This window comes from Enhydra lutris, unplaced genomic scaffold (genome assembly GCF_002288905.1).
Source record: "Enhydra lutris kenyoni isolate GAN:26980312 unplaced genomic scaffold, ASM228890v2 scaffoldscaffold17, whole genome shotgun sequence".
In the NCBI taxonomy this organism is placed as follows: Eukaryota; Metazoa; Chordata; class Mammalia; order Carnivora; family Mustelidae; genus Enhydra; species Enhydra lutris.
Window position 1 is genome coordinate 9453093 of NW_019154101.1, and position 26085 is coordinate 9479177.

The 26085-nt window shown below is 38.8% G+C and overlaps 1 protein-coding gene across 1 annotated transcript in view; it reads right to left on the minus strand.

Annotated features, from left to right (window-relative positions):
• LOC111147554 (dynein axonemal heavy chain 8) overlaps nucleotides 1–26085 on the minus strand; it is a 333965-nt gene that overhangs the window by 98228 nt on the left and 209652 nt on the right. The window contains exons 63-73 of the mRNA XM_022503648.1: nucleotides 23239–23403; nucleotides 21895–22121; nucleotides 19899–20017; nucleotides 17471–17574; nucleotides 15853–16029; nucleotides 13938–14105; nucleotides 13009–13224; nucleotides 7399–7536; nucleotides 5848–5975; nucleotides 4425–4596; nucleotides 2547–2702 (exon numbers count right to left, since the gene is read on the minus strand). Coding sequence (XP_022359356.1) covers nucleotides 2547–2702; nucleotides 4425–4596; nucleotides 5848–5975; nucleotides 7399–7536; nucleotides 13009–13224; nucleotides 13938–14105; nucleotides 15853–16029; nucleotides 17471–17574; nucleotides 19899–20017; nucleotides 21895–22121; nucleotides 23239–23403 — 1770 coding nt within the window. The remainder of the gene's footprint in view (nucleotides 1–2546; nucleotides 2703–4424; nucleotides 4597–5847; nucleotides 5976–7398; nucleotides 7537–13008; nucleotides 13225–13937; nucleotides 14106–15852; nucleotides 16030–17470; nucleotides 17575–19898; nucleotides 20018–21894; nucleotides 22122–23238; nucleotides 23404–26085) is intronic.

Consider the following 26085-nt stretch of genomic DNA (forward strand, 5'->3'; position numbering starts at 1 on the left):
TTATTTATTTATTTGACAGACAGAGATCACAAGTAGGCAGAGAGGCAGGCAGAGAGAGAGAGGAGAAAGCAGTCTCCCCGCTGAGCAGAGAGTCTGATGCAGGGCTCAATCCCAGGACCCTGGGATCATGACCTGAGCCGCAGGCAGAGGCTTTAACCCACTGAGCCACCCAGGTGCCCCGTCAGTGAATTCTTTACAGGGAAACTGTACCTTCTCTTTCTGTAAGTCATAGCTGAAGGTTCTGGAGAGAGTGTTGAAGGTGGCCTTGGCAAAGCTGCCACAGTGGAATGCAGTCCTGGACATACGAAACATGTTTTGTTTTTATTTATAAAGTGTTTCCTTTTCATTTTGTTTTCCTTCCCAAGTAAGGAAATACTATTTTTGTTTCGTTCTGTTCTCATTTATGTGTGTTTGTGCATGTAGTTATCCAAACATTTAAAAATATAACGACTCCTAAGTAAGGAGACTAGAGTTCAATCTCCTTATGTTCCAGGAGTTGATGGTTTTAAAATGTGTCGGTATCTCTGGCATATTTCTATTACTTCCTCAAGAAGATTCCTGAGACTGGGTGACATCAGGAAGGGCATCATCAAGGTCTAGCAAGGAGCTTAATGCCAAAATGGAGAGACAAAGCTATGATCAGGAAAATCAAGAGTAGGAGGAGTAGGGAGGTGGACAGTCAGTAGAGGCAAGAGGAATGGAACAGGGGACATTCTGCAGCTACACTGGGTCCAGGAGCTGAAGTTCAGGGGCAGGAATGCTCTGGTACATGCTACTCGTGCTTTCCTTTTGTAAAGACCACTCCTCAGATGCTACATTCCCATTGGCTTCATTTCCCTTAACTCTCCTCCTCTGCTGACACCCTCTTTCTGGGGTTTCTCTGGGTTTTCCAAATAAACAGATTGGTGCATTGTATCCTGGAAGATCAGTGAGCTGGGAGTATCTCAGGGGTGTCCTTGAGCATGGGGCAGCTTCCACCTGTCAGGGAAGCCCTCATCTCAGAAGGAAATCGTCCAGTATTACACTGGGGAGTGGTGTTTGTTGTAGGCTTTTGGTAAATGCTCCTTATCTGATTAAGGAAGAGCCCTCCTATTCTTAGTTTGTGGGAGGTTTTATCATGAATGGGTGTTGAATTTTACCAAGTGTTTTTCTGCATTAATCAAGACGATCACATGATTTTCCTGTTTTTTTTTCCCCTTGTAATGATGGCACACTTTGATTCCTTGAAATTCAATATCTGAATTCTTACTCTATAGAGAAAACAGTGCAGAAAACAAAAATAAAAATCTTGCCAGCAAGAAGTTTACAATACAGTAAAGACAAAAGACAAATGTGCAATGAACAGTATTGAAGACAGACCTTAAGTCCACATGAGAAATCTAAACAAGACATTGTGAGTATTTAGGACAGGCTATTTTAAACTGAGGACACAGGGAAGTCTTGACAAAGGTACTGCTGGATGTGGACTCAGAAGAACTCAGAAGGACTCAGAAGAACACTCAAGATATCTATCTGGGATGTAAGTGAAGGGGGCAATAGGGTAGGGCAAAAGACATGTTGGCTAGTAGAAGAGCATAAGCAAAAATATGGAGGCAGGAAACTTAGAACTCTGAGAACATTGCCTGGGAAATAGAATAGTCTGTATTGGTTGAAATATCGATGGTAAATCTGAGATTGGAATCCTGCCTTTGTCTACCTCTATCTTAAAATTAATATCTTATTATGGGGCGCCTGGGTGGCTCAGTCAATTAAGCATCTGACTCTCAATTTCAGCTCAGGTCATGATCTCAGGGATATGAGATTGAGCCGTACATCAAGTTCTGCACTAGGCATGGAGCCTGCTTAAGATGTTCTTTCTCTCCCTTGCCCTCTGCCCCTCCACTCCTCTCTCTCTCTAAATTAATTAATTAATTAATTAAATTAAAAATAAACACCTTATTAGACCCCAAGTCTTTTTTTTTTAAAGATTTTATTTATTTATTTGACAAACAGAGATCACAAGTAGGCAGAGAGGCAGGCAGAGAGAGAGGGAAGCAAGCTCCCTGCTGAGCAGAGAGCCTGATGCGATGCGGGTCTCGATCCCAGGACCCTGAGATCATGACCTGAGCCAAAGGCAGAGGCTTTAACCCACTGAGCCACCCAGGCATCCCTACACCCCAATTCTAAAACTGGACTGCACAATGCCGTAAAGTACCATGGGCCTGAGCTAGGCTGGAGCAAATATCCTTAAACCAAGGAGTCATGAGTTCTATTTTTGCTGCTTTCTTGTAAGTCTAAACTCAAGGCCCAGAATAAAAGCCACATGCAAAATTGGCAACAGCTGAAGAGCCAGGGAAAGGGATAGACAGGAGAATGCATCATAAGAGAACACAAAATAGAGAAAATAATCAGAGCCCTTGCCCCAAATCACTGTTAAAAAAAAACTCAAGGGTATAAATTAACAAACAATTATCAGATGACAACTTTATGACTGGCAGAATCAACTAAAATTTTGGGAAAACTTCATGATTTTAAGAAAGCTTTCCCGTACACCAAATGGTACGTACCTGCAAGTCATTTTCTCTTTCCTTGGATTTAATCCAAGTTTTGCCTTGAGTCTGTGGGTCTATGAGGAGTGGGTATCTGGTGGCCTTCGTCACAATTATGCCATTCTGAATTGAGAGGTCATCTCCTGGTAATCCCTGCAGACCCCACTCCCCAATCTAAGTAATAAGAAACGGATATGGCCAGTCAGAGGAGAACAAGACTGCTTTCATAGTAATTAAGTGTCACAATATTAGAAGAATTTAATACTGGGATACATATTTTTTTTCCATTGAGACTCTGAAATGGATACTTAGAAAAAAAAAAACTTACAAATGTGAACCAAATAACATTCACCTAAAAAAATAAATTTATAATCTAATGAATCCTTTAATGACCCAAGATTAGGACTTAGTCCCTTATGCTACATTTTTTTAAAATTTATGAGAGAATATGGTAAAATCTGTGGATTTTTGAAGCATGGTTGCTAAACATTCAGAGAACATAGGGGCTTAAAATACGGTAAGCCTGGGTGAGTGGTGGGAACCAGGCTAGGCAGGGTTAGTGGAAAGAATGCATGGAAATGCCTAGAACGATAAGCACCAAGGGTTAAACCCCTGAAGCTTCCCCTTCCTGCCCTTTGGCTTTGTTCACTTGGAGGGCAGGATTGGTATAGCTGGAGGCAGAGAAATTAGGAGAGATAAAATATTATATTGGCAGGTGCTCATCAATGACATTTAAAAAATAAATATTTCCTGGGGCGTCTGGCTGGCTCAGTTGGAAGTGCGTGCGACTCTTGATCTTGGGGCGGTGAGCTGGAGTCCCATGTTAGGGGGTAGAGATCACTGAGAAATAAATAACTCAACTTAAAAAAAAATCCTCCCTAATTATGAGAGAATTGCCAGCCTGCCTTCCCATGGTCAATAAAATCACCGGCGATCCAATGAATCCACCAGCCTCCACCCTCATTAAATTATCCCAGCAGCCCCCAAAGGCCATAATTAATAAGGAATACCCGGGCCCACTTTGCCTCATCAGTGTCCACTGCATCTTTAATACATTACCTAGTCCCTGGAAACAGGCAGTTGAACACTGTTTGAATTGGAAAACATTAATTTTTTAACTTTTAAATACGATAACAGGGAACTAATAGCATGGCTTCCCAAAGGAAACGGCCACTGGGGAACTTATTTACAGATCAGAAAGCAGCTCATGAATACAAATTGCCTGGAAGGCATTTAATGCCAGAGGAAATCTGCCAGAGACACTGAAAACTGAAAGTGGCATCAATTCCCAGCAAGGAAGGTTAGTGTCATGGGGCCATCACGCAGTGATACCAGAATGTACTGATGTGCTATGCTCTTGGACACGACGAAAAGATGGTTCATGATCCAAAGAAGATTACTACCAGTACTTATGGCCTAGCTAATGCCTATAATTACCTAAAACATTTGAAAGAGTTTGAGAGACATTTGAGAGACTTAATAGGAGTGGTGCAAATAATGGAAAGTTAAAATAAGAGCTCAGTATTAGCAAGCCTATAATTCATGATCTTTTTTTTTGAAGTCTTTATTTTTTTTTAATGTACTCTCCACCCACCATGTGGGTCTCAAACTCATGACCCTGAGATCAAGAGTTGCACTTTCCACTAACTGAGTCAGCCAGGCACCCCCATCCTCCAGCTCACAGCAGTGCCGTAATATTAATTTGAAAGCAAATTTTCTTAAAACTGAAAGGAACTTTTATACCAAAAAGAAAGGTTGCTTTTTCATTAATTCTTAAGTATTTTCAAAACAGTCTTTTCAATTGAATGAAAAAAGAAAAAAAAAGGTAGGTGTACCGTGATTTCTCAGTGAGTAAGGTTGGAATTCAAAGAATATTATGAAGAAAGTGACACTCACCGTTGGGGGATCCACCAACATTGAAATAAGATTCAGGTTTTCTGTGAAAGGAATCTTCCGAGCTCTCAGCTCTATCTCCCATTGATCTTTAAGCAAATAGTTCCTAAATATCTGATTGAAAGGACCAAGGTAGGAAAGGAATCCAGTGCACAACAGAATATCACCTACAAGTCTGTGGGGAAAGGAGACAACGTGAGTCACCTAACACATTCACTCTCTCCCATTAATGAGTCAGAAAGGCCACAGTTCAGCTTTGTTTTCTTACTAGGCAAAATCCTTCTCCGTTCCCTGCTTAACACTTGGTAACCAGACATGGAGAGACCATGCAAAGGGAGCCCCCAAAGTGCCCGGGTGGCTCAGTTGGTTAAGTGACTGCCTTCAGCTCAGGTCATGATCCTGGGATCCTGGGATCGAGTTCCACATCGGGCTCCCCACTGCTCTACAGGGAGCCTTCTTCAACCTCTGCCTGTCATTCCCCTTTCTTGTTCTCACTCTCTCTCTGTGCAAATAAAATAAACAAAATCTAAAAAAAAAAAAAAAAAAAAAAAAACCTTAAAAAAAAAAAAGGAGCCCCCAAACCCAAGTGGTGGTAGTAGGAGCCTCATTTGGGGTAGGCCAAGGAGCAAGAGAGAAACAGCTTCCTTCAAGCCTGTAGGTCCAGAGTCTTGACTCCTAAGAAGGAAAGTATCCTTTTCCCATGTCATGCTTTGGTCCCATTCAGACTCAGTCCTCATAAATATTTCCTTCTCCCCCTCCGACTCTCCCTCTCCTCCTCCCACTTCTTGCTATTCTCTGCCTCTTCCATTCCCCTCTCTTCCAGTTTTCTGAGAACACCAATAGACGCTACGACAAGACACCCTGGTACTTAGAGCAACTGATCCACATGTTCAAGATCACTGCGGTGAAGAGTGCAGAACTGGAGAAATTAGGTAGACGGTTCTGGCAGATCCAAACAATATCGGAAGCACTCTTGGGGTGCCCAGGGAGCTCAGTTGGTTAATCATCCGACTTTTGATTTCAGCTAAGGTCATGATTACAGGGTCGTGAGATTGAGCCCTGCATTGGGTTCTGCACTGGGCAGGGAGCCTGCTTAAGACACTCTCTCCCTCTCCATCTGCACCTGCCCCTCACCCCCCACAAACAAAAACAGAAACAGCAACAACAACAAAGAGAAGCACTTGTGTTCTGAAAACCTACATTGCTGAACCAAACTTGAGATTAAAAATGTTTCACAACCATTTAATCTGTTTTACTGAGAGTGGGTAACCTCCGCTGTAAGACTCGGAAATGGATGTACGGAAATGAAGGAGCAAAGGGCTCCACCTGGGAGATGTATTTTATTTTCTCTCATGTCACAGAGAAGTGGTGTTTTGGGGTGATGACTAAGAAGGAAAGCAATTGTAACCAAGGCCAAAATTTATACCTATTAATCTGAGCTTTGAATTCTTTGCTTTGCTGAGTCCACCGGACCTTTTCTCCACTCAGCCCATCGATGAGGGTAGAAGCTGCCTGCATCTTTTTCCGGCACATATCTGCATCGTTTACCAAATCCTACATTCAGAAAGGGAGAATATCCCAAAGAACTTTTTTAAGTGTTTAATCAAACATCCATTGTATTCACACATAAAAACATAGGGAAGAATTTCTTAGTTTGCAAAATAAATATAATAGTCTAAAAAAGCAATGTGAGTGAAACTTTACATATTAAATTCTGGTAATTAACCCACAATGTAGTTATTTTAACCTTACAAAATCTCAAGGAAAGAGATTTTGTGAGAGAGAATGCAAATCACTAAATTAATACAGCATTTCTAGTCCGTGTTTTCAAAACAGAATCAAATCAATAAAATACACCATCTTAGGTCTTGGATTTAATAGTTCTCAGTTCTTGGAAGTTCACAAAGTGATTTTTTTTCCTCCCAGGAAATTCTACACAACAGTGATGTGCTGCACCCAACTTGTATCAACTCACCAGAGCCAACCATTACATTTTAGAAGACTTGGGGGCTAATGTCGAACACAGACATTATTAAATAATTAAATCATATAAACTTGCACTTACAGAAACTACATTACAAGCAAAGGTAATGGATAATCAAAACTCATCACCTCCTAATAATTCACTACAGTTTTGGATGATCTATGTGCTTGCGATCATGTCCGCTGTACCCGCATGGTGCTATATGGTTGGGGTGCAGGATATAACAAGGCAAGATACACAATTGTGCCCTGCTGTGCAGCTGTTTCCAAATCTGTACTCAGTGTCAGGACATTGGTAATTTGGAACGGACAGTGGTGGGAGGACCTACACCACAGAAATCAGCAAACAGGGCAAATCATGGCTTTTCTCCCCCCGCCTCTGATCCTATTGGTACCAGACCACCACTGCCTACAACCTATCCTACAAGGTTGTATTACGAACCCTGCCTGATAGACGAAACTTGATTAATTGCCTCCAACTGCCCCATGATTATGCACCTGCACTGGATCACAAACCGACTTTTTTAACCTCCAAATCAGGACCCTTTGGGTATGACATCCCAGCTTTCTCTTACCAAAAATGATTATTAAAAACACACCAAAAAAAAGCCCTTAGAGAGACGCCTGGGTGGCTCAGTCGGTTAAACCACTGCCTTCGGCTCAGGTCTTGATCCTGGGGTCCTGGGATCAAGCCCCAAATCAGGCTCCTTGCTCAGCGGGGAGCCTGCTTCTCTCTCTGCCTTTGCCTGCCACTCTGCCCACTTGTGCTCTCTCTTTCTCTATCTCTGACAAATAAATAAATAAAATCTTAAATAAATTAAAAAAAAAAGACCTTTGAGTGCCAAAAATCCCAAACAGGTAGCCATATCCTGTGAAGGACAGTCACGTATCTATTTCCTTTTTGTCATCAACATTTACCTAACTTCTATATACAATACACGCTTTCAAACAATGTTAACACCTCATTTCTGCAATTTTATAGATTTAATCTCACCATTTTCTCACTCATGGCTGCATCAAATTTCGCTTGTACTTTATCCAGCTCAGCTTGTTTCTCATCGAGCAGTGCTTGCGCCTTCCCCAGCTCAATATTAGCAACTGCCAGACGGCCCTCCTGCTTGGCCAGGTTAGCCTTAAAAGGAAGAAGAGGTCATTGCATGGAGTGGTAGCAGGTCTGCAAAATATTTTTTATTTTAATTGATAAATAATAACACAGATTACACAATTTTTGCCCAAGATGGCATTTTTAAAATTATTTATTTTTTTATTAACATATAATGTATTATTAGTCCCAGGGGTACAGGTCTGTGAATCACCAGGTTTACACACTTCACAGCACTCACCATAGCACATACCCTCCCCAATGTCCATAACCCCACCACCCTCTCTCTACCCCCTCCCCCAGGCAACCCTCAGTTTGTTTTGTGAGATTAAGAGTCACTTATGGTTTGTCTCCCTCCCGATCCCATCCTGTTTTATTTATTCTTTTCCAACCCCCCAAACCTCCCGCGTTGCATCTCCATTTCCTCATATCAGGGAGATCATATGATAGTTGTTTTTCTCCAATTGACTTACTTTGCTAAGCATAATACCCTCTAGTTCCATCCACGTCATCGCAAATAGCAAGATTTCATTTCTTTCGATGGCTGCATAGCATCCCATTGTATATATATACCACATCTTCTTTATCCATCTGCCTGTTGATGGACATCTAGGTTCTTTCCATAGTTTGGCTATTGTGGACATTGCTGCTATAAACATTCGGGTGCACATGCTCCTTCGGATCACTATGTTTGTATCTTTAGGGTAAATACCCAGTAGTGCAATTGTTGGGTCATAGGGTAGCTCTATTTTCAACTTTTTGAGGAATCTCCATGCTGTTTTCCAGAGTGGTTGCACCAGCTCGTGTTCCCACCAACACTGTAGGAGGGTTCCCCTTTGTCCAAATTCTTGCCACCATCTGTCATTTCCTGACTTGTTAATTTTAGCCATTCTGACTGGTGTGAGGTGGTATCTCATTGTGGTTTTGATTTGTATTTCCCTGATGCCGAGTGATGTGGAGCATTTTTTAATGTGTCTGTTGGCCATCTGGATGTCTTCTTTGCAGAAATGTCTGTTCATGTCCTCTGCCCATTTCTTGATTGGATTATTTGTTCTTTGGGTGTTGAGTTTGTTAAGCTCTTTATAGATTTTGGATACTAGCCCTTTATCTGATATGTCATTTGCAAATATCTTCTCCCAATCTGTCAGTTGCCTTTTGGTTTTGTTAACTGTATCCTTTGCTGTGCAAAAGCTTTTGATCTTGATGAAGTCCCAATAGTTCATTTTTGTGCTTGTTTCCCTTGCCTTTGGCGATGTTCCTAGAAAACATTGCTGCGGCTGAGGTTGAAGAGGTTGCTGCCTGTGTTCTCCTCAAGGATTTTGATGGATTCCTGTCTCACACTGAGGTCCTTCATCCATTTTGAGTCTATTTTCATCTATGGTGTAAGGAAATGGTCCAGTTTCATTTTTCTGCATGTGGCTGTCCAATTTTCCCAACACCATTTGTTGAAGAGACTGTCTTTTTTTTTCCATTGGACATTCTTTCCTGCTTTGTTGAAGATTAGTTGACCATAGAGTTGAGGGTCTATTTCTGGGCTCTCTATTCTGTTCCATTGATTTATGTGTCTGTTTTTGTGCCAGTACCATACTGTCTTGATGATGACAGCTTTGTAAAAGAGCTTGAAGTCTGGAATTGTGATGCCACCAACTTTGGCTTTCTTTTTCAATATTCCTCTGGCTATTTGAGGTCTTTTCTGGTTCTGTATAAATTTTAGGATTATTTGTTCCATTTCTTTGAAAAAAATGGATGGGATTTTGATAGGGATTGCATTAAATGTGTAGATTGCTTTAGGTAGCATAGACATTTTCACAATATTTGTTCTTCCAATCCAAGAGCATGGAACATTTTTCCATTTCTTTGTGTCTTCCTCAATTTCGTTCATGAGTACTTTATAGTTTTCTGAGTATAGATTCTTTCCCTCTTTGGTTAGGTTTATTCCTAGGTATCTTATGGTTTTGGGTGCAATTGTAAATGGGCCTGATTCCTTAATTTCTCTTTCTTCTGTCTTGTTTTTGGTGTAAAGAAATGCAACTGATTTCTGTGCATTGATTTTATATCCTGACACTTTACTGAATTCCTGTACAAGTTCTAGCAGATTTGGAGTGGAGTCTTTTGGGTTTTCCACATATAGTATCTTATCATCTGCAAAGAGTAATAGTTTGACTTCTTCTTTGCCAATTTGGATGCATTTAATTTCTTTTTGTTGTCTGATTGCTGAAGCTAGGACTTCTAGTACTATGTTGAATAGCAGTGGTGATAATGGACATCCCAGCCGTGTTCCTGACCTTAGCGGAAAAGCTTACAGTTTTTCTCCATTGAGAATGATATTTGCGGTGGGTTTTTCATAGATGGCTTTGATAATATTGAGGTATGTGCCCTCTATCCCTACACTTTGAAGAGTTTTGATCAGGAAGGGATGCTGTACTTTGTCAAATGCTTTTTCAGCATCTATTGAGAGTATCATCTGGTTCTTGTTCTTTCTTTTATTAATGTGTTGTATCACATTGATCGATTTGCGGATGTTGAACCCACCTTGCAGCTCTGGAATAAATCCCACTTGGTTGTGGTGAATAATCCTTTTAATGTACTGTTGGATCCTACTGGCTAGTATTTTGGTGAGAATTTTTGCATCTGTGGCCCAAGATGGTATTTAGAGGCTTAAGTGTGTTCAATTGGGGAAGCAAAGGGTGTTGGAGATACTCCATTAAAGTTCTATTTTTTTCTTTTTCTTTTCCTTTTTTTTTTTTTTTCCTAAGTAGGCTCCACATCTAGCATGGAGCCCAGTGCAGGGCTCAATCTCATGACCCTGAGATCAAGACCCTCATGAGCTGAGATCAAGAGTTGGACACTTAATGGACTGAGCCTCCCAGACACCCCTCTCTTTTTTCTTTTAATTATTAATGTTCAATTTAAAAAAATGGAAAAAAACCACAACAATGCACAGAAAGGATAACAGAAATTATCTCTGATTTACCCAGAGACAGTCTCAGTATTGTGTTAAGAGGGTGATAACTGGCATTTTCTAGTTTTTTTCTTTTACACTTAATATAAGGTAATCATTTCCTCTTAAACGTGTCCTTAAACAATTTTTCCTCGAACATTGGTAGTATGGCTGCCCTAATATCACATTATTTGGATGTATTATAATTTACCTAACCTTAGCCCTACTTTTAGACATCCCCTCCCACCATTTTTAATTATTATAAACAAAGTTATTGGGCATACAGACATTTTGGATTGTTTCCTTCTCAAGGATTTTTTGAAGTGAACTTACTGTAATGGTAGATTTTTCATCTTTTTTCTAACTCCTAGAGCATGGACTTAGAAATTATGTTTCTTAGAAATGATTGGTTTCTTAGAAATTCAAAAAAATTGGTAAAGTATAATAGCCCTAAAGCTTTCTGGGGTAGAAGTTTTTTGATAACATTCTCATTTTATTTCTCAATACTTATTTAAATTTAGTCCTCTTTTGCAGGAAATTTTAATTTAAATAATATTAATAGTATTGTTATTAAATTTAATTTTTCTAGTGTATTTACATATAACTTTAAAATTTGTTTTCTAATTATTTAAATCCATATACCTGTGATTATACATATTTTCTTCTTGATATTTTCCAAGAATATATTTTTTATATTTTGTTTTTGCAAAGCAACAATTCTTCAATTCTGCCACTTTTCTCTAATTTTTAATGTTATTTTTATTAGCTCTATTCCACTTTCCTTAAGCTTTGTGTGTACGTATATTTATAAGTAAGTAGGTACCATTGTGTTTAATTAAAGAGCTAAGATAGTGCCATTGGGCTACATCACAAAAGCTTTGGCAACTAACTTTCGTTATCATTTCCTAAAAAGAAGTTACTGGCTTCTTCTTTTTTTTTTTAATGCAAACTTTCTAATTTTATTGCTTATCAGATAATGAGGCTTCAGCAATTTCTGCTTTTGGGAACCAAATCAAGATCTTCTTTACTGTTGAGTATGATCAATTTTTGTAAATGTTTCTCAGTCACTAGAAGTAATTTTATAATCTTTGTTCATATTCAAGAAAGTTCAATGCAGCTATTCAACCTTAAAAATGATACAGTGTAAAATCTCTATGTAATTATTAGTTTATGCCTGCTAAAGACTGACTACATAATTTTCAGGAGTGAAACAAAGTTAAAAATGTGGGCCCATTATTAAAAAATTATGGAGAACTTCAACAAAGTGACAGCAGAGCATTAAGCCAAGCATACACCCTTCTAAACCAGGGGTCCTGTGTGAACAGGTCACACACCCACAAAACCAGACTTCTCCACAATCTCAAATTATAATATTATTTTTGTTAATTTCCACTTACAATATTAAAGCCTTTTACTTTTTGTAATTTGATAATATTTTATTTATTACAAAAAGCATTATTACAATTAAGTCTCACTGTGGATCATACTTTTTAATAAAAATTAACTCCATTCTTCTGAGTTCATTTTTTCTTAAATTCTATATCCCTTCGTATCTTGAGTGGATTCCTACATTTTCTCATCATTTCCCTTTATTAAAACGTTTTAATTTTCAACACATTTTCTATTTTTCTCCAAGTTACCTATATGGAGAGTTTTAAAAGGTAGCCGTTTTCTATAGGGTTTATTATGACAATCAGCAACCCCCTGCCCACCTGCTCATCATTTTCCACTCCAAGGAGCAACCACTTTCAACTTTCAGCTTTATGTGGGGGCGGAGGGCAGGAGGGTAGTAAGCGTCAGGGTAATGTATTTCATGAACCCTTTGCACTCCTGCGAATGCTCCCTCAGACCGGAAGAACAGTCTGGCACAGTGTAAATGGTGTATGCGTGCTTGCGCGTGCGTGCGTCCACGTGCATGCGCGTGTGGATGCATGCGTGTACATACCGCTTACTCCTTAAGTCACGTCCTTAAGAACGTCTTTTTGTTCCTCTTATACCTGAAGGTCAGCTTGGCCAGTTCTTGCATTCTTGGGTCACCACAATTTCCTCAATACTCTGCACATATTTTCCTATTACATTCTAATATTTAGGGTTGCAGGAAGTCTGTGCCATCCTGATTTCCCTTCTGCAACCTTTTTTGATTTTGACTGATCATTTGTTTCTTAGATACATATAAGGGTTTTCCCCCCTTACCTTTCAAATTTAAAACATTTCTGGGTGTTGAGCTTTATTTTTATAAACTTTGTTGGTAATATAGTAATCAAATTCTACCTCCAAACCTAATCTCTTTAAACTTTAAAGAAATGGCAAGTTTTCTTTTATGACAGCTTAATTATTGCTGGCAATGAATCCATTTCCTGTTTAAGTTAACAAGTTGGTTTTGATTTCTTGTCTGCAATGCCAAGAAACACTAATCAGAGGTAAATAAAACAAGAAATGTGAGAGAACATGAAGAAAATAGAAAATTTAGTCAAAATTATGCTTTGTCTTTTCATAGGAGTAATACCAGAGATAGATTTTATTAAACATTGATTTCCTAGGAGAAGGAGGGAAACTCTTACCTTCAGAGGCAACACTTCTCTATTGATACCATAAAATGTTGCCATAGCAAGGGTCCAAGATAGCAGACCAGCCACATTCCCACAGACTTTTTTGGCATTTTCCAAAGAATAATCATCCATGTTAAAATATGGCTGCAGTAACTCAACAGTCTCTTCATTTATAGTATCCTTGGGGAACTGCTGGAGGCTCCACAGGAACCCTGTTGCACTCATCAACTGAAAAATAGCATTACAACCCGTAAGCTCTGGGAGTAAATAAATACTTTCTTCCTGAGTTAGCATGTAATTCTAAATTGAATTTTTTCAAAGACGTAATGATTGATACACTCTTAAACATACAAATCAAGACTATGACGGTAGTCAGCCTAAATCTCTAAGTTGCAAATTGTCTTCCTGTGACTGTGGTGAAAGAATAAAGAAGAAAAGATGTGTAAGTTTCCTGTCCAGTGCATGCATCCAAATGCCACCAACCATATAAGCTCTCTTTTGGAGACTGGGTTGGGTGACATCAAGAGTGTGGCAAGGAGTGCCTGCATGGTTCCATCGGTTAAACATCTGCCTTCAGCTCAGGTCATGATCCCAGGGTCCTGGGACCCAGCCCTGCATCAGGCTCCGTGCTCAGTGGGGAGCCTACTTCTCCCTCTTCATCTGCCACTACCCCCTGCTTGTGCTCTCTCCTTCTCTCTCTCTGTCAATAAATAAATCTTTAAAAAAAAAAAAAGCCTCTGGTTTTAAACACTTTTTACAAAAAGAAACCATTCAGCTTTACAATCTTTCCCTACTTACACTTTGGGAAATGCAATCTAAGAAAAAGTCTTCAGCACACAATTATCAATTACTGCCTACCAGCTTGTGTGGTCTATATTGAAGGTCCTGGGCTGGGAAAATCTAATGCACCTTTAGGACTTGCAAAGATTTTTTTTACTTACTTTTAATGACTCTCCCCAGGAAGGCTTGCAGCAAGGTTTTTCTGGATCCATAGTAACTGGGTCAATTTTCTTTTGAAATAGTAGCAGGACACAGTCCATGATTCTCATAATAAGATGCGGGGGCTTGGCAAGTTTCCTGACTGTGGCAATATCATTTGGTTTGATAGTCTGTATTTGGGATTAGGAATCAATATATCATTTTGTTGAGTAGTATTAATAATCATATTGATATCTAATGCTTTTAAACAATGAAAGTAGAAAGCTTTAAAAGGTACTTTCTCCCTAACCCCTGACATTATCCCCTTAAGGACTTGGACTCCAAGATTTTCGCATTATGCTTTTTTCATTGTTATCTTGGGATTTCTATTAGTTTTTATTCTCTTTTCTCCTGTTGCCCTCAACTAATTGCTGTAGAATATCACTACCATTCATTGCCCTCCACCTCAAGTCTATGTTGGCAACAAGCCTCATTGATGGGTAACATTCAGGTAACTTGTAACTTCAGAGCACATACTCTAAGTGTGGTAGGAAAAGAGGAGCACAGGAACCCTGTGGCACTTTCTGAATAACGGAAACCTCACCTTCAGTGTTCATTTTAAGGGCAGCCCTATCAAAGGAAGGGGGAGAAATTCAAAGGAGAAAAGAGAAGTTATTACAACATATGGCTCACAAAAATATTTTTCCATGTTTCTATCTGTCAGTGGGGCTTGGAATAAGACGTTAGCTGACATTCAAGGCAAGAAGGATTGGAACATAACATGATCAATAAAATCCCCTAAGACTTGTTTGTTCAGTGATTTCTCTTTCTTGTATATTGTTGTAGTACTCATAAAGGGAGTGGGGGTGGAGAATGTGTCCTGATCATTGTCACAATTTTATTAAATGATTATCATAAATCTAGTTACTCAATAAATACAGGCATCCTCCCATTTTTCAAAAAAAAAAAAAAAGAAAGAAGATAAAGGAAAATAGCCCTGTCCTCATAATAAAAGAAAGCACAATTACCCTAAACTAGAATTGTCATTATGCTAGAAGCAGAGGGGTGACAGGAAACATGAGGGTGAACCAGAAGAGTCAAAACCTTCTTGGAAGGGATGAGCCTGGTCCTGGAGAATGAATCTTATTAAGCAATAAAGGTTAGGGAAGGCATTCCTGGTAGAGGGAGAGACACATTTAAACAGACCGTGGTTCTTCCAGAAGCCTGTGGGTGTTTCTGCATGGCTGGACCATACTGTGTGTGGAGACAGAATGACAGAAGCACTCAAGAGGTAGACAGGAGCCCAGTTACCAGTTGCAATGGCGGCACTGATATTTACTAAGTACTTTCTGTGTGCCCAGCAAACTGTATTCATTACTTTTAATGCTTACATCGATCCTTCAAGGATCAATGAGGAATTATAATCCCCACAGAGATCCAAAAAAGTGAAGTAAATTTATTCCAGATCATCTATTTAAGGAGTGGTGGTTGCAAGAGGCAACTATAGGTTGTCCCCCAGCTGTGGGCTCCTAGCCACGGGCCTTATCCTAAGACCCTCCAGAAGCCGCGAGAAGATTTTTAAAAAGCACATAAAGTAATCTGGAGGGGATGCTTTGGAGGAATTGGGGAGGCTGTCTATATAATCAGAATCCCTTACGCCATTGTTCAGGCCATGAATCACTCGCATTATTTCTCAGCTCTCACGGAAAGCTGATTTGTGGAATGAAACTAACAAGTTATAAGAACTGAAGACTTAAAAAAAAATTAGAATTCAGAATATTGAACCAACAGAAACATTTGTCTTCAGACTCAGAGATTATCAATCACATTAGAATTCCATTCAGTTTTCAGATTCTAGAAGCTGCGCAGTGACTTTCGCAGAAGGACCCAGGGAACGGGCTGGGACCGGCGCTGAGAGGGGTAACAGCGCATGCTCACATTCAGGGCCGCCTCTGCTTCTTCGAGGGCGGGTTTGGCCGCCTCCAGCTTGGTCTCTGCTTTTACTTTCTCACTGTCAATTTCATCCACAATTTTTTGAGCTTTGTCTTTCACCTCCTGCACTTCGTTTTTCACTTTGGCTGAAGCCTGAGCACTTACCGTGACTTCTGCCAGTACCTGTTAAATTGAAGGGGCAAATAGGTAGCTTTTGAGCAAAATGGACAGATTTGAGCAGTGAAAGAATATTTACTCGATATAATAGAAAACACAAATAATAAAAAAAAGAAAACACAAATAAGAGCAAATTTATTCCCTATGTATATTTTATATATATTCCCCAATCTATGTCTTCAGGTGTATTACAATAACTCCTTTAAGCAGTTCCTTGAGATCTTCTAAGTTCTAAGCTTCCCTGAGGCTTACAAATATATAAATAAATATATATATTATATTTATATGCCAAATATATAAATAAACATTTTAAGCTTTCAGGAAAATGGCATTTTTATTCTATGTAATTTCTAGAAAATTAACACAGCTCAAGTATGTGTAATGGAAGAAAGTCAGAAACCATATCAAAGCCCAGGTAAGGAAAATAAAATAGGTTGTATTTGTTGAATGCCTATACAGCAGGACAATGCTAAGACCCTCTCCTATGCTATCTCTCTCATTTCAGTAACTGACTAAGGTAAGTACCCATTTAACCAACTCAGTGAGTGGAAGATGATGGTCACAGATCAAGGAATAGCACACATATATCCTTTTCAGCTTGGGAGGAGTTTTTTGTTTGTTTATTTGTTTTTAACTCCACCAACAATTCCTCTTAGCTTTTTCCCTCCTTGACATAAAATTCAGATGAGACGGGCCATACTAGAAATGCTGGGCATGCAGGAACCTCAAAGAGAAGACCAAATATAACTTAGAGAGAGGCAAACATTTCATAGACAGATGAGCGAGAACAAAAAAGACCCAGAGAAGAAAGAATAGTCTTAGACCAGGTAGAGGATATAATAATTTAGGTGTCTCTTGGTGTAAGTTAAACAAAAATACCTAATAGTCATTGTGAACGTTATCTCACTAGAAATAGTCTATGAGTTTATACATTTATTTTTTTTAAGATTTTATTTATTTATTTGAGAGAGAGAGAAAGAAAGAGGGAGAGGGAAAGAGAGCACAAGCGGGGGGAGGGGCAGAGAGAGAGGAAGAAGCAGACTCCCCACGGAGCAGGAAGCCCAATGTGGGACTTGATTCCAGGGACCTAAGATCATAACCCAAGCCAAAGGCGATGTCCCACCAACTGAGCCACCCGGACATCCTACATTATACATTTTTAGAAATGTTTTTTTAAAAATATTTTATTTATTTATGTATTTGACAGACACAGAGATCACAAGTAGGCAGAGAGGAAGGCAGAGAGAGAGGGGGAAGCAGGCTCCCCCCGAGCAGAAAGCCCGACTCGGGGCTTTATCCCTGGACTTTGGGATCATGACCTGAGCCCAAGGCAGATGCCCAACCACTGAGCCACCCAGGCACCCCTTTAGTAACATTTTTAAACAATGCTTTTTAAAATGTGAACTACAATTCCTTACCACTGGTTATACAGTAAATGCCAACTCACTTCATCTGCTTTTATGGAAGCCACTGCCAGCTCCTTCTCCTTTATTGCGAGGTCCTGAGAGAGCTTAGCCACTGATTCACTCGCCTCCATGAGCTTATCCAGACCTTTACAAACACACACACACATACATGCTTGCTTAGTATCTGAACATCCCTTCATCAAGTATTTGCTCAGTATTTACTACTTACAAGGAACTGTACCAGTATTGTAACAACCATAAGATAATTATTTATGGACAAATACATATGTATGAGGAGCATCGATACTGACCATATCTCTGAGGGTTTTGACAGGGGGTGAAGAACACCATCTACCTAAATTTAAGGGAAGATCCCAAGGCCATATTGAGTAGATTAGCTTAGGAAACTTCGTTGACAAAATTAGTCCTCTCCTTGGCTTTGCAAACATCATTTTTAATTATGTAAATATCATTTTTTTTTGCCTTTGAATCACACTGCTGCTGTGACAAATGAACAGGTAATATAGTCATAGTCATGTGGTTCTCTTTGCTGTGAAAATGAAGACAGCTGCTAACACCTGTGCGACTGGCCCTGTGACTTTCAGTGCCATAGAGCACAGTAACTGGATTTTCTCCCATTCCAACTGAGTTCTAGACAGTGGTGTGTGGGTGAGCATTTAGCATGAGTGTCTTGGGAGGAGGCGGGAACACTCATCTGTATGTTTTCCAATTTCCATGGTGTCAGTATTCCCACAAGGGCTGATCTGAAGTTACCAAGAGATTCCCAGTATCACACCATTCATTATATGCCTATCATACTGATAGAATAGAAATAACCTCAACAACATTCATAGCAGTAAAATAGAGTAAAAATAACTAAGATGTGATGAATTTTGAGTATTCTTGCCTTTTTCCTTTTATTAAAGATTTTATTTATTTATTTGAGAGAGAGAGCATGGATGGGGAGGAAAGGCAGAGGCAGAGGGAGAAGCAGACTCTCCACTGAGTAGGGAGCCTGACTCGGGGCTCAATCCCAGGAGACTCCGGGATCATGACCTGAGCTGAAGGGAGATGCTTAACTGAATGAGCCATCCAGGTATCCCTGTTCTTGCCTTTTTCAAACATAATTTATTTGTGAGTTTATAGGATTTAATTTTTAATTAATGATGTGCTATGTAACCAGATTATAAAATTCCTATGAATTAACAATCAACTCTAGAGGCTACAAGTAGCTCCAGCCCACCACTGATCATAGAGAATCATATGGAAAGTACAAGAAGGTGAGCTATGAGAAAAACGGAGGATGGTTTCTTCCACGGTGTTTCCATCAGTATAACTGCACAGATCTTGGAGATCTTGGAGCTATGGGATCATATTTTTTGCAGAAGAAGGGGGGCCAGGATTTTTGCACTTCTTTTTGGAGTGTTTGGGCCATAATGCTTTCTTAACATATAATTTGTTCCAATTTATACTTTTTCTGCTTATATGACATGTACTGGACATAGAAATTCATTGCTCAGGTAAACTACCTCTTTTTGTTTTGATTTTATTTTTCCCTTTCCTTTGTTAGAAATCTGAGAAGCATTAACATGGCAAACTTTATGCAAATCAAAACAAACTGTAATGAAACAAAAACTGAAATTGTGGTCAGTTCCCAAGAGCTGGCTTTTCTCCACCTGCAGGTAGTAACTCAGTGACAATGGGGCTCCTGGCCCAAAGCCTGAACCCAGAGTTGAAGGGGCGGGGGGAAAATGTTCAAGAGAGAAAACAGGCTACCTCTGTTTAGATTTTCTTCTCCTCGGAAGTTCCATTTTGTTTTGTTTAGTTTAAGATTTTATTTATTTGAGAGGGAAAGCAAGCACAAGTAAGAGGAAGGGTAGAGGGAGAGGCGGACACAGACTCCCCACTGAACATGGAGCCTAATATGGGGCTCCATGACAGGACCTGAGATCATGACCTGATCAGAAGGCAGATGCTTAACCAACGGAGTCACCCAGAAGCCCCTGCCTGGAGGCTTCTTAACAGGCAAAAGGCTCTAACGGTATCCCTCAAAAAAATCTATTACTAAGAGTAAAGTCAGTACTTTGTTTTCAAACACAATATCAACTAGTATAATATATATAATATTATTAACATTACATATTTGTGCATACATACAATAATATACACATATATGCAATATTACATATGTATTACATTATCATTTCATATAGCATATTATATATACATATATACATTAAATATATTACATATTGTTTCCATATAATGGTATGTTTCATCAGCCACGTTGGGAGTACTGACCATGGAATTTGGGAAATGTGCAGATGAGTGTTCCCCCTTTCCCCCCAAAACCATATGATTCCAATATATTCTGTGTATATATATATATATATATATATATGCATAATCTGTGGATATATATATATGGATTCCTATCAAGAAGCCCTTAAAAGATCCCATTCTGCTTACCAATATTCATGCGTTCAGCTTGTTCATTGATATGTTTCACCTTTTCAGTATAAACGTTCTTATAACCATTTATAAATGAGAGATAAGACTTGGGAGTCACGTGTGCTCTTCGGCGGTATCTGAAAATAGAATGTAAAAATGATCTTCATCTCTATCATTCTGATTATACCTAGAAAGCATCCTACAGACACTCTTCCCACTGTGGAATCAGTGTAATTCTGAAGGGTGATTCACTAGCGGGAGGGCAGGAACTGTGAATGGTCACACTTGATTCAAGTGTTCAACTCACTGTGGCTTTAGTACTGTAATTCTATTTAATGGTAGAATTAAATAAAAGGAATAATTTTATATGGGAGAAACTCAAGTCAAAGAAGAGCTCCTCACATACTATAAAATAATTTTATCTTTTAATTAATTTTTCACTTTTGGAGTTCTGAAGATTTTTTTTTTTTTTAATAGTGTGGAGAAGAGGGTCTCCTTTATCTCTTTGATCTCTTGGCTCCACCATCTTCTAAGGAATCTTGAGGGTTTTTTTTTTTTTAGATTTTTTTTTTTAAATTTATCTATCTGACAGAGAGACAGAGATCACAAGAAGGCAGAGAGGCAGGCAGAGAGAGAGAGAGGGAGAAGCAGGCTCCCTGCTGAGCAGAGAGCCTGATGTGGGGCTCGATCCCAGGATCCTGAGATCATGACCTGAGCCGAAGGCAGAGGCTTAACCCACTGAGCCACCCAGGTGCCCCTGAAGATTTTTTTTTTAAGATTTTATCCACCTATTTGACAGACAGAGATCACAAGTAGGCAGAGAGGCAGGCAGGGAGCGAGGGGGAAGCAGGCTCTTCCCCGAGCAGAGAGCCCGATGTGGGGCTCGATCCCAGGACCCTGAGACCATGACCTGAGCTGAAGGCAGAAGCTTCAACCCACTGAACCACCCAGGCACCCCTGAAGATTTTTAACATTAAAAAAATTTTAAGGACTCAGGCATATATGTGACTAGCACTTAAGCATTTGATAAATAGCACATTCAGAATAAACTTCTCCAACCTAAAAGGATATGAGAATTTTGGAAAATACACCAAATTTTTCAAAAATAAAGACACAGGTTTTTGTAGCTGTAAGAAGGTAAAACTTTCCACAGATGATAGTGGCAGAAGGAGTTCAAGTTAAATGGAAGGAAAATCTTGCTAAGTGTTAAGAACACACATGGATCCACCAAAAGGATCTGGAGGGTGGTTATCCAGAACTATTTAAGAGGGGGGTGTCTGGGAATAGGGTCCAGGATAAACATCCTTCTACGAGACAGGAACCTCTAAGTGTTACTTAGACTCTCTAGCTGGAAAAATTCCTTCTGGCAGGTTCATTGCCTCCGGAAGCCCAACGATTATTTTGGTCCACCTTTATTCCCATCTATCAAATGTACACAGTGGCTATCAAGCTTTGGGAGGGGAAGAAGTTGTATTTTTGAACTGCTGACAACAGTTTTCACATGTGAACACTGTTGCTACTTTTAGCTAATGGACTCTCCTGCAGTTAATTAAAATTATTTGGCACAAAAACATTGCTAAGACTAAGAAATGCAAACACAAAACCCAAATGTCCCTTAACATCAGGCAATAGTGAAACTTTAAAACAGTGTACTTCTTTAATTAAAATAAACAATGCATTTGAGTAGGAAACTAATTTTAAAACAATTTATCGGGAATTAGTTAAGTCATTTTCAAAAAAAGAAATTAAGTAAAGGAAATAAAGTGATTCATTAAGTATCTGCTCCTTTGAGGCCTGGAGGGAAAGAGGTGCTTAAGTATGGACACTAGTTCATCTTGAAGTCTCACTGATTTATCCTGATTTCAATACATAATCACTAGAAAATCAAAGCAAGAAAAAAAAAAAAAAACTAAGTGCAGCTGGGACCTTGTACACAATCCATCTGGCTGCTGACAGAATTCCTCTCTGAAGTGAACTCTGGTGCTGCAGCCAGACCTCAGGGAAAGCCACTCACCGTTGGAAATAATTTTCACAGCTTTCGGAGACCATGTCATGGAAGAGGCCCATTGTCTCTACAACCTGTCTTTTAGTGTCACTGGAGCAGACAATATTATAGCCTGAAAGGAAATAGGAGGCCACTGCAATCAAGGCCTCCTTCGGCCAGCGACTAAACCAGTCCATGGTGCAACCTGATATCAAGCCAGGAAATTTCAAAGAACGGGCTCGGAACTTCTCGCCAACCTGTTGACAACAAAGTCAGAAAGCGTCAGACATACAGAGTCATGATGATTCCGCTCGAGAGAGGCTTAGGTATTCAGAGCCAATGGTGTGACATCACAATTAAAAAAAATCTTATGCTGCATTAATATATCAATGAAATGTTCAGATGAAGGGAAGTAGTATCTCCACACCGTTCCCTGATGTAAGACTAGATCTGGCATTACTGGGTTGGATTGTAAAAGTTACCTTTAAGAGGAAAGTGCCAAACTAAGTCTCTTCTAAAGAGAAATGACCAGGACGGTGAAAGCCCTGGACACGAGGACAAGTGAGAATAGCAGAAGGGGTGGGAGGTGTTTGGTCCACAAAGGAAGCAACTTTGGGAATCTGCGAAAACTTTCTCTAAATATATGAGGAGCTAGGTATGGGGGGCAGGGAGGGATTGGATTCATTTTACAAGCCAAAACAGAATCACAGGGGAAAAAAAACAGAGACAAAATTCAACTCATCCCATAGAAGACCTCTCTGGGAATTAGACTATCTAAAAATTAAGCAGGCTGGCTTGTAAGTTAATGAGACCCGCTGAGCAGAGCTGCCGGATACAACCAGGATTGTGGAAGTGTTCTGTGTCTGTGCCATCCAGTATGGTGGCCACAAGCCACACGTAGTTACTGAGCACTTGAAATAGCACTAATGGGACTGAAGAATTGAATTTTTATTTTTACTTCATTTTAACTAATCAAAATTTAAATGGCCATACATGTCTATTAGCTACTCTACTGGATAATACAGTGTGCTAGGGATATTCAAACCTACATCAGGGACATTCTAGATCATATGTCTATATTGGAGGAAGAGCTGGACGAGATCACCAAATTCCTTGCAATTCAAGTGATCTATATCTCTAGGCAATTAATGGAAGTTGTAGGCTATGTAATAATATCTAATAAAATGAATATTTTAAATTATTACACTTTGGTATGAGATTGCCTCCTGCAGAGACTGGTGGTAATGAAGTGTTGATTTCAAGTCAGTGTGACAAATGTTAGTTTCTGAGCAAATCATCTCATCAGAGAAGGTAAACTATTAAGTACATTTCAACAAATAATTCCTCCCACGTAAATATAAAGTAACAACTCACTGGAGAAAAGCAGAGAACAACATGCAAGTTCTTCCTTGATCTTGAAATGAAGTACTCATACAGATTATCGAAGGTAGGAGGGTGGCGAGGCATTTCCTTCTTCATCACTGATACCAGACCTTGGGTGATTTCATCCATCTCATCTCGTGCAAACAGATTGGAGATCTTTGAGGAACAGACAAGATTCGTACTTTGTAAGTTCCCCACACCAATTCCCCGCCCCCCACATGTCATATTTTCTCATATTTTCTTTCTGCATCTCCACAGTCAAAATCCCTCATTTGCCAGAGATAACCAAGAATACAACTTGTTATTGGGCAGTTTAATCAGGAGGAAATTTTGTTTCCCTTTGCTTCAATAGCTATCACCAAAAAAGTATCTCCCTAGCATCCCAATAATCTCTTTAGAATGTCCAGTGATGCCCTGTGTTCTCTGATTCATGGACCGTCCCAATTCTGGGTCTGAGGTAATTTTTTACTATATGTATTTTTTTCATGTATAATCAATATACAATATTATAATAGTTTCCAGTGATTCAACATTTGTATATACTGGGCAATGATCACCATATTAAGTCTAGTTACCATCTGTCACCCTATAAAGTTACACTATACTATTGACTACATTCCCTAAGCTATATCTTACATCTCCATGACTTCTTTATTTTATAGCTTTATTTCATAACTTGTACTTTTTGATACCCTTTGCTCATCTCCCCCACTCCCATCCCAGCAAGTTCCCCTCCCTCTGTCAACCACCAATCTATACTCTCTATCTAGGAGATATAGAGGGTTTTTTGTGTTTTAGATATCTCATATTTAAAAAAGCATGCAGTATTTGCCTCTTTCTAACTTATTTCACTTAACTTACTACTCTGATGTTCTACCCATGTGCTCACGAATGGCAAGATTATATTTTTTGTTGGGGCTAAGTAGTATTCCATTGTGTGTGTGTGTGTGTGTGTGTGTGTGTGTGTGTGTGTATATACATGCCATATCTTCGTTATCCTTTTACCCACTTATGGTATCTGGGTTGTTGCCATGTTTTGGCTACTGTAAATATTGCTACAATGAGCAAAGGGTGCATATATCTATTTTAATTAGTGTCTTCATTTTCTTCAGCTAGCTACCCAGTAGTGGAATTGCTGGATCACACAGTGGTTCTATTTTTAACTTTTTGAGGCTCCTCCATACTGTTTTTCAAGTGATGGCATCAGTTTGCTTTCCTACCAACAGTGCATGATAACATCCTTATCAAAACTTTTTATTTCTTATCTTTTTGATAACAGCCATCCTGACAGGTGTAAGATGTTATCTTGCAGTGGTTTTGCTTTCCATTTTTCTCACAATTAATGATGTTGATCATTTTTTCATGTGCTTATTAGCATATTTTCACATATTTTCACATATTTTTCTCTGGAAGAATATATATTCAGATCCTCTGATCTATAATCTATAGGATTATTTGGGGTTTTTGTTGTTGTTGTTGTTGTTGAGTTGGAGGAGTTCTTTATATATTTTGAATATTAAGCCCTTATCAGATATTCAACTTGCAAATATCTTCTCCCATTTAGTAGGTTACCTTTTAATTTTGTTGATGGTTACCTTCACTGTGCATAAGCATTTTAGTTTGATATAGTCCCATCTGTTTCTTTTTCCGTTAGTTTCCCTTGCTTTTGGAGTCACATCCATAAAAACATTGCTAAGACCAATGTCAGAGAGCTTACCACATATGTTTTCTTTTAGGAGTTTTATGGTTTTGGGTCTTACCTTTAAGTCTTTAATCTATTTTGAGTTAATTTTTGTTCATGGTGTAAAGTAGTGGTACGGTTTCCTCCTTCTGCATGTGGCTGTCTAGTTTTTCCAACACCATTTATTGAAGAGATTGTCCTTTTCCCATTGTATATTCATGGCTCCTTTGTCATAAATTTATTGACTGTATATATGTGGGTTTGTTTCTGAGCTCTCTATTCTGTCTTGTTGATCTATGTTTCTATTTTTATAATACCACATTGTTTTGATTACTATAGCTTTGCAGTATAACTTAAAAATCAGAGATCATGATATGTCCATCTTTGTTCTTTTTTCTCAAGATTGTTTGGCTATTGAGGGTCTTTCATGGTTCCATATAAATTTTAGAATTCTTTATTCTGTATCTGTGAAAAATGCCACAGGAATTTTGATGGCTATTGCACTGAATTTGTAGATGGCTTTGGATAGTATGGACATTTAAACAATATTAATTCTTCCAATTCATGAGCACAAAACATCTTTCCATGTATTTGTGTCTTCTTCATTTCTTTCAACAATATTTTATAGTTCTCAGTGTAAAGGTCTTTTACCTCTTTGATTAAATTTATTTGTAGGTATTTTACTCTTTTTTTGATATAATTGTAAGTGGCATTGTTTTCTTAATATCTCTTTTAGATAGTTCATTATTAGTGCATAAAAATGCAACCAATTCCTGTATTTTATTCTTGTATCCTGAAACTTCACTGGATTTGTGTATTAGTTCTAACAATCTTTTGGTGGAATCTTTAGGATTTTCTATATCTAAGAGCATGTCATTTGTAAATACTGACAGTTTTACTTCTTCCTTTCCAACTTGGATGACTTTTATTTCATCTTCCCTAAGAAAAAGCTTCCTATTAAGTATGATATTAGCTGTGAGTTTGTTATATATGGTCTTTATTATTTTGAGGTATATTTCCTCTGTCCATTCTATACTATTGAGAGCTTTTAATCATAAATGGATGTTGAATTTTGTCAAATGCTTTTTTATGCATCTGTTGTGATGATATGATTTTTATCTTTTATTTTGTTAATGTGATATATTGTGTTGATTGAC